Genomic DNA, 9,151 nt, shown 5'->3' with positions numbered 1-9,151 from the left:
CTTTTATATGCAGTTGCACCGAAAAGGCGTGCATGCATGGAATGGATTGCAATATGAAATCACATCCAAATCATAAACCATGTAGAAGCAGGAATGGAATGCATTCATGTAGAAATCATCAAGATAGAGAGATGTCAAATTCAAATCCAACTAAAAGAATTTACCATCTAATCCATTACAAAATTGTAGTGTTGAAGCAAGTTGCTCAATGCCAAGTGGATCTGGGGTCGACATGATCTACTTGGGATGTTGTGTGTGCGCGCGCGCGCGCTCACAAGCTTTTCGCTTATGGGCACATGGTGCAATTGACACCTGTATTTCTAGATGAATTCCAAGTGGAAGGGCAAGAACTTTTTGTTGCACTGGATTTTTCTATTTGGTCACACACTTCCGTGTATTCAAAGCTGGACTAGATGCACGTCTATTGTCGCCCGCGTTCATACTTTGCCACAAACACTTGGAGAGATATCTGACAATTAACATTAGAGTTTTTCTCTATAAAAAGAGCAAAGATAGAACTGCATTTTATGCTAAACTAAAATACAGCATCGTGGCTTTTTAAGAATACCCTACGCCCCACCACGTGATGGTCTACAATGCAGTTCTATCCAGATTAGTTTCTCGAAAAAAAAAATGGTAGACAATGCGAAGCATGTTCTAGGCAACGTACGTTATGATTTCTTAAATTGGGAGCATTAGTCCCGTCGCCTATAGACAAAAGCCCACATGGTGTAAACCCCATGTGGTACCCCTGGCCGTTGCTTCATTCAAACATCGCGGCTGCCAAGAGCACTGCTACACAGACGACGATCATTGGATTATTCATCGGCCCAGGATCGTGCAACCACATGTCGTCTGTGAAGTAGTTTCGGGCTGCCTATGGACACCCCTACACTGAGCCCATGTGACGGACCTGGTGGCAGGGCACTGGTCACTCTAGCTCATCGCTCACGAGTGGACTGTAGTGGCACCACAAGCCCATGTTGGTGGTACCGGTCATCCATGGTCGCAAATCCGGCAGGCCTCATCTCGTGGAATTTTCGACATTGGCGGTGATTTCTTCACTTGATAATGTTATTTTTATTGAGGGCATGAGGAATATATATATATATATATATATATATATATATATATACACACACACACACACACACAAATATGTACGCATTTCACAAATATAACAAAAACTATGGGCTCATATGTAATTTTTTCATGTAACTTGCTTTGAAATATCTTAGATATAGTATACGAACATATTTAAAATAATAGAATAGTATATATAGTACCACATGGTAGTATATGAGACATGTGGGGTAACTACCACCGGGTGGTAGGATGGATTTTCCTTATATATGTATATATATCGAGGACCGATGTGCATCGCGTCAGCGTGTTATTTTTGTTGACAAAACATGACATTCCTACACTGACACGAGTGGAGGACAAACAGAGATTCACAAGTGTTTTGCGGAGAACTGAGAGATAGATCAGCCCAAATCATCAGCTTCAGTCATTGTTCTCTTCTTCCGCTGGGTGCATGTTTACTAGTGCGTGCAACAAGAGAACCGACCGGTATTTCTATCACTCTAGCTAACTTTTTTTTAGGGGGTCACTCTAGCTAACTGGCGTTTACTGTAGTCACATCCCATCAAATAAAATGAAACGCGGCACGCAGCAGCCCACCTACTAACCCACGTGATGCACTGCAAAGTCTGCAGCCAGTACTATATAATATTTGTCGTTTGCAACGAGCTTTCTGAGTAGATTCCTTTGGTTGGTCTACGTGTGAAACACATGCCTGCAACCCAAGGCAACGGACGACGCCTCGTGCATGCATGCTACTGCTAGAGATCCAATCCCTCAATCCAGGTCACGCCCACATGCTTCCTGCGTGTAAAGCTTCATGCCCGTGCTGCTAGTCGCTGATCAATATTGTCACTTGTGCTCTCGCATCGCATGCATGTCTCCCCTCAATCAGGTCAGTAGTAGGGACTCCACTCCGTCCTATCAGGTACACTCAGGGGTTGTTTGGTTGTGACTAATTTTGGCAAAGATTGCCACACCTAAGGTTAGACAAGTTTGACCAATTTAGATGAGTGTTTAGTTTAAGCCACACCTTAGGCAAGCCATACTTGGACCCCACATGGCATACACACAAAAAATATGGCAAGATTCCCTTAGGCTTGCCAACTTGTGACTCTCAATTTGATGAATTAACCTTAGGCAAGCTTGGCAAAAATGTGTGACAAAAATTGACAATGCTAGGCCTAGAACCAAACGGCCCCTGGTGAATCACATACACTGGTAGAAAAAAGGCCTTTAGTCCTGGTTCGCAAAGGCCTTTAGTCCCGGCTGTGCAACCGGGACTAAATATGCGTGACTAAAGACCCCCCCTTTAGTCGCGCCTCTTACGAACCACGACTAAAGGCTTTAGTCCCGGTTCTCGTGGCTAACCGGGACTAAAGGCCCGTCCTTTAGTCCCGGTTCTCGTGGCTAATCGGGACTAAAGGCCTCCTCCGTAGGTTTAAACCTGGTTTTTTACGAATTTTTTTAATTTTTTTATTTTCAAATTTCTGAATTATTTTAACCTCTAATCTCTAATCACCACCCCTCATCACTGCTCAATTTATCCTCTAATCTCTAATCACCCCTCATCATTCCAAATCATCTAACTTCCCGGACGGTCACCCATCCTCTCACTACTCCAGCCTGAGCACGCTTAACTTCCGGGTTCTATTCTCCCTCGTTTCCAAGTCTGCACCTGTTGTTTTCCTGACAATAGTAGGATGTCAATTCTATTAACCCTCAGGAATTTAGCTTGAGCATGAAGTGACACATTTCACTGTTTGAGTTTGAAACTATTGTTTTAAAAAACAATAATTATTTAGTAACACTAATATTTCTGGAATAATTAGTTTGACCATTGTTTGACCACTGTTTGACCAGATTTGACCAAAATTTTAAAAAAACTGAAATAATTATTTAGTAACACTAATATTGTAGAATAATTAGTTTGACCATTGTTTGACCACAGTTTGACCACAATTTGAATTTTTTTAAATTTTTTGCCTCTCCAGATCTTAAAAGCCCCGTATCTTTTTTTCGTTAGTTTTTGAGGATTTCGAAAATGTTTAACGGGGTTCCCCTAGTTAAATTCGGATGTAACTTTTCGAGTAGATAATTTTTCATATAAAAAACTTTTTCATCCGAGTTCGTATGCAAAATTTATGCCCATTTTAAGAATTTCCAGAGAGATTTTGCAAATAAAGTCGAAATTCATATTTGTTAATTTTCCCAACAACTAGACCACATATCACATGAGAAACTTATTTTTTTTCACATTTCCATCATTTTTCTTTTGTTTTTTCTAAAACTGAAAAGGCGATCCAGGGGGGGGGTAGAGTTTGAAAATGAGGCCTCAAATCCCTTTAGTCGCGGTTGGCCAGACCAACCGGGATTAAAGGTTACCTTTAGTTCCGGTTGGTCTGGCCAACCGCGACTAAAGGTTCGGGCCATTAGTCGCGGTTGGCCAGACCAACCGGGACTAAAGGTCTAACCTTTAATCCCGGTTGGTCTGGCCAACCGCGACTAAAGGCCTTCGGGCCAGCCTGAGGACCTTTAGTCCCGGTTGGCCAGGCCAACCGGGACTAAAGCCCCTCCCGTCCGCCAGCTGTCGACCGAGCACGCTGGGCCCAGATAGTTGGTCGCGGGTCTCCTCCCGAACCGCGACTAAAGACCCCTTTGGTCGCGGTTCGATTATTTTGGGGACTAATGGGGGCGTATGGAAGCCTCTTTTTCTACTAGTGATAGCCAGGCCAAGCACGAGATCACCCCACCCCAAGTTAACCAGTCCAAGATCCTTGCAAAACAGCACGAGGCCCCAGGTGCTGCTGGCCGGGCTGGCCGTCCTCGCCGTCCTAGCGGCAGCTCTGCCTCTTGCCCGTAGCTAAGGTGAGGCCGGGATTCCTCTTCGCCTCATGGAATAAGTCAGTTTAGTTTAGCAGGTTATTGACCTTGGTTGGCTGCCTGCAGGCGCTACGCTGTGCTGCGACAAGTGCGGCATCTGCACCGGGTCCTTGCCGCCGCAGTGCAGATGCATGGACACCTCGCCTACCGGGTGCAACCTGGCCTGCAAGACCTGCGCCAAGTCCACCGTCGGCGGCCGTGACAGCTTCCAGTGCAAGGATTTCATCACCAACTTCTGCAAGACCCGCAGCACTAAGGCCGCGTGACTGGACCTGTTGTCGCCCGAATAACGCCGATTAGCCTGTGATTTTCCTTTATTTTTTGAAGCATTTAAGAGTTGCCTCTGCATCTTGATCTGGTAGATGCAGAGAAGAAATGAGAGTACAATGCATGCTCGTTGTTCCTTCTTGTGTCTAAAATAAAGAGCATATTCGTTGCTCAAAATCTTCCTTGTTAAACCATTTATGCATTGCGACCGACAAAACACATATGCATGGAATGGAATGGAATATGAATTCAAATCCAAATCATCTACCATGTAGAGGCACGAATGGAATGCATTCATCTATAAAGCACCAATGGAGAGATGTCAAATTTAAATCCAAGTAAAATAATTTATAATGAAATCTGTTAAAAATGGTAATGTCAAACCCAGTCCAAATAGTTTATATCCAGGTCTATTAAAATCCAACGAATCACAAAAGTTTGATTTCCACAAAAAAAACCACTAAGAATGTCAATATCGTGTTGACACCATAGTTTTCATGAAATGAATGGTTGATTTTTGTAGATGATTTAGCTTGTTTACGTGTTACTATTTTTTGCAGTTGACAAATCTTATATGCACAAGTGAAATCCCCCAAACTGTAAATTTAAACCCACTATGGATGATTAGGATCGATTGAATATTTAATCTCATGTTTAGGCGATCTGGGGAGTGCATGCACTCAACAAAAGGGAAGGTTTTACCCACTTTAGCAGTTATTGTGTATTGACCTTGGTTGGCTGCCTGTAGGTGTGATGTTGTGCTGCGACAAGTGCGGAATCTGCACCAGGTCCTTCCCGCCGCAGTGCAGATGCATGGACTGCAAGGATCTTGTGACAAATTTGTGCAAATGCCGCTGCTCTAATTCCGCTGCAGAAACATACAGGAGAGCAGGCCTCCGAAACCGTGTCATTTGCGATCCTGCACGGGGAGAAGGGTGATTACGTTTTTTAGGGAGCGTCTCTGGAACTAATGCTCACTACTGTTCGTCTTCATCCTCTACTTCGACAACATCCTCGTCATCTCGGACATCACCATGAGTCATTTTGAATCCAAGAAAAAGGCTGCCGGGGATGCTGTCATCGCCGCCTCCATGGTATCTGTGATCATAGAACAAGTCGGAGCATCTGCAACCCACCGAAGGTCAGAATCGAGGTCACAACCTACCATACTCATACTCTAGAGAAGAATAAAGAACACTATCTTCACCTTCTTTGGAGGCGGCAGCCTTCAGCGGCACACTCTGATCACTGCTTGAAGCATTTGGGGCACTAGAATCTTGGGTTGTAGGCACAATCGGAGGTGCTACACTCTGGAAATGATGCCCAGCCTAGCAGCACAGGGAAGCCCTAAAAACATACAAATATCAAAAAGGAATGCTCATAATTACTGCCATGAGATGACAAGTTGAAGATAGACTTACCGACCCTTCCCAAGGACGTTGCATATCCTTGCTGGCCTCGCCACAAAAACTGGGATGGCGAACTTCAGAGGCGCTCCTGAGCCCCTGATAGCATCGCGCATGTTTGATACCTCTGGCCTCTCTTCCTTGGCCCTGGCCTCGCTGGCCTCTATTCAGCCTCCGTGGGTGGTAAGTTGAGTCATGACATGGTGATGGAGGGTTTAGTCCCACCTCATGAGTGGAGGAGATTTGAGGCCCCTTTATAAGGATTTTCTTTTCCAATTGCTATTGAAGCTTTGAGAAGAGGGGTGTTACACATGCGCTCGCCCTCCACCACCCACCTGCCCACAATGTGCCACAAATCTGAAACATTTGATAGTGGGTCATTGCTGACCACAGTGTGGGTCCCGCCCAAGTTACCTGCTCCTTCCAAGTATGGTAGCTGGGTACCTCCACTACGGCTGCCACTGCTAGGCACTGCCCAATGCGCCCCAGCTAAGAGTCCTCCTTTCCCTGGCTGCGAGTGCCTCTTCGCCCATCCGGCGAGTACCTCCTTGACCCTCATGCCTCCTCTCCTATTTGTGTATTGCACTACTAGGTCAGCGGCAAGGAAGTAATCAAGTCACGCTGTTGTGTACATTGGTGTGATCTCCACAGTAGCTGGCTAGCTTGCTAGGTACGTGGGTTCAGGAGTCGGATTGATCGGAATCGGTTCTGTGGCTAGTGTTGCCCTGATCGTCGTTCGTCGTTGTTGATCATTACCGTCGCCGGAAAGTACTCGACGTCGGGACTGGGCCAATAATTGGTATCTAGAGCAAGATTGATCTTCTAATAACAGGAGATCATGTCGGACGACGAGAAGGACAAAACCAAGCAGCATGCGGAGTACTCCGGTGTGGCTAAAGTAATTGCTGCTCCGGGGAGATCGGAGTATCCACGATTCGACTGTGGGAACTTTGTGGGTTGGGCGACCATGATGGAGTGGGCGTTTGAGGTCAATGAGCTCTGGGAAGCCGTTGACCCCGGCGGTGAGGAGTACCTGAAGGGTGGTGCATTGTATCGGAAGGATCACCAGGCTATTACGGCCATCTGCTCGGTGATGCTGGTGAACGTGCAGCAGCGTCTTATCTCGAAGACATCAGCGAAGGAGGCGTGGGAGACGCTGAAGACGTTGCATCTAGGGCACTCGCGTGTGCGCGAGGCGAACTTCCAAACTTTGTTGAAGAGTTACGAGAATCTAAGGATGGGAGAAGATGAGACGGTGGACACCTTTGCCGCAAGGGTCACGACGATGGTAAATAGGATTCGCAGTCTCGGGGAGAAGCTAGACATCTCCGTGGTCTGGCGTTTTCTACGTGCAGCTCCATCGCGCTACATGTCGATTGTGTCAGCGATCGAGCAATGTGTTGATCTCAAGACTCTCACTTTGGATGATCTGGTTGGTCGCTTCAATGCCCATGATGAGCGGATGAAGCTGAGTTACGGTGATGCAAAACAGGATGAGTACCTGATGCTAACGCGTGCTCAGTGGCAGGCAATGGTTTTCAAGGAGAACAATTTCGACAAGGCGTCCGGTAGCAGCGGAAAGTACCGTCCCGCAAAGGACACCGACGAACAGTCGGAGAAGCCAAGGAAGAAAAAGTTCGACAATAGTAAGATCCGTTGTCACAACTGCAATTTGCTTGGGCAGTTCAAGTTGGAGTGCAAGAATCCCCCGAAGGAGAAGGCGCTCATGGCCCAACTAGGAGATGAAGGTGACATGATGTTGATGTGTGAACTCGTGGACAGGAAGGATCCAGTTCTTTAAATGCCGGCTAAAGAAATTGCCGCGCTCCGTGAAGAAAAAGTTCACTCTCAAGATCATGGTTTGGAAACTCGTGTCGATGCCACGGACACGGGCCGTGATTCCGAAACCTACATCGATATTACGGGCATATGTGCTAATTTCGCTGGAGAGGATGCAGCAATTGCTGCGTGTGCTCAGCCATGGAGGAGTAGTTTTTGTGCCGTACGTTCACAAAAAACGAAAACGTACGTGGCGTCAGAAGTCCACGAAGAAACAAAAACTGTTGTTGATGCTAGCGCAAAAGTGAAGACGAGTGCAGCGTCTATGGACGAACTGGAAGTCGCTGGTGTATCGAGTGCCAGCGCAGCTAGCTCGATGGTGCAGATACATGGAGTTGGTGGCCACGACACGGCACTCCGTGTGTCAGAAACGGACAATCCACAAAGCTAGAAGGTAGCAGCAAGGGACCAAACGATGGATATATACGAAGGTTGCTGCAGCCCACGTACGGGTAGTAGTACGGCAAGGAGCAGGACGAGGTGGGCTTGTCCCATCCCATGGTGAAACTCCACAAGTATCCCATACGGCTGGAGGGTGCAGCTCAGTATTGCCATCTGGAAGCAATCCATACACTACCAGAAAAAAGAAGCCTAGCTTTGGGAGATCACGTTGGAATTTTTGCTTCGCCAACAGTAAAGCGCGTAGCAGAAAATAGCACGTCGTCTCCGACAGTAATGGAGGAAAGGACTCAACCACCCACGTCCGTACATCCACAACCGGTGTTACACCAATATTTGAAGCAAGCTCTTCGAACAATTGACCCGGCAAAGATGAGAAGGAGTGGGCGACCGTGTCTAAGCGTCGAGAAACCGGCGGAACTCAAGGACGCAAATATGAAGGAGTATTGGTGTGAGGCTATGGAAGAAGAGTTGAGGTCGATCCACGACAATAATGCATGGGAGTTTGTGGATCTTTCCAACAATGAAAAAGTCATGGATCTCATGTGAAAATTTATGATCAAGAAAGATGCCGATGGGTCCATGAAGCACAAAGCGAGGCTAGTGGTCAAAGAGTACGTGCAAGAGGAAAGTGTGGACATTGAAGAAGTGTTCATTCCCGTTGCAAGGATGGAATCGGTGAGATTACTCATCGCTCTCGCGATTCAGGAATCATGGAAGATACATCACTAGGATGTAAAATCCGCATTTTTGAATGGCGAGTTAGAAGGAGATGTGTATGTGAATCAACCACCAGGATTCATCAAAGAGGAAGAAGAACACATGGTAATGAATCTACACAAAGTCTTGTACGGGTTATGTCAAGTCTCTAGGGCATGGAGCATCAAACTTGATCGGACGATGATTTCTCTTGGATTTGAGAAAGCCCCACTAGAGCATGCGATATACAAGAGAGGTGAAGGAAGGGATCGTCTACTAGTGGGCATCTACTACGACGACCTATTGATCACTGGAGCAGATGAAGAGGTGATTGCAAAGTTCAAGCTACAAATGAAGGAGCTTTTCAAAATAGATGATCTAGGGCTATTGAGTTACTACCTCGGGATGGAGGAACGTCAAAGGCCGGATGAGATCACACTGTGCCAGAAGGCATACGTAAGGAAGGTACTTGAAAACTATGGCATTAAATATTGCAATCCAATTGATGCTTCAATGGAATATCGTTTTGAGCTGAGCAAGAAGAAGATAGTGAAACTACTTGGCTACAATGGTAG

The 9,151-nt window shown here is 46.3% G+C and overlaps 1 protein-coding gene across 1 annotated transcript; it reads left to right on the top strand.

The window, feature by feature from the left end:
- The first annotated feature begins 6,477 nt into the window (after positions 1-6,477).
- LOC141026671 (uncharacterized) lies at positions 6,478-7,440 on the top strand. The gene has a single exon (XM_073503514.1). The coding sequence runs from the start codon at positions 6,478-6,480 to the stop codon at positions 7,438-7,440; it is 963 nt and encodes a 320-aa protein (XP_073359615.1).
- Positions 7,441-9,151: the final 1,711 nt, after the last annotated feature.

The sequence above is a fragment of the Aegilops tauschii genome, chromosome 1 (genome assembly GCF_002575655.3).
Source record: "Aegilops tauschii subsp. strangulata cultivar AL8/78 chromosome 1, Aet v6.0, whole genome shotgun sequence".
Taxonomy (NCBI): domain Eukaryota; kingdom Viridiplantae; phylum Streptophyta; class Magnoliopsida; order Poales; family Poaceae; genus Aegilops; species Aegilops tauschii.
The sequence above is the reverse complement of the archived record's forward strand: the minus strand, read 5'-3'. Positions and strand labels throughout refer to the sequence as shown.

What these genes read in the sequence shown, in the direction of transcription:
- LOC141026671 (XM_073503514.1), top strand. Translation starts at nt 6,478, where the DNA reads ATGTCGGACGACGAGAAGGACAAAACCAAGCAGCATGCGGAGTACTCC.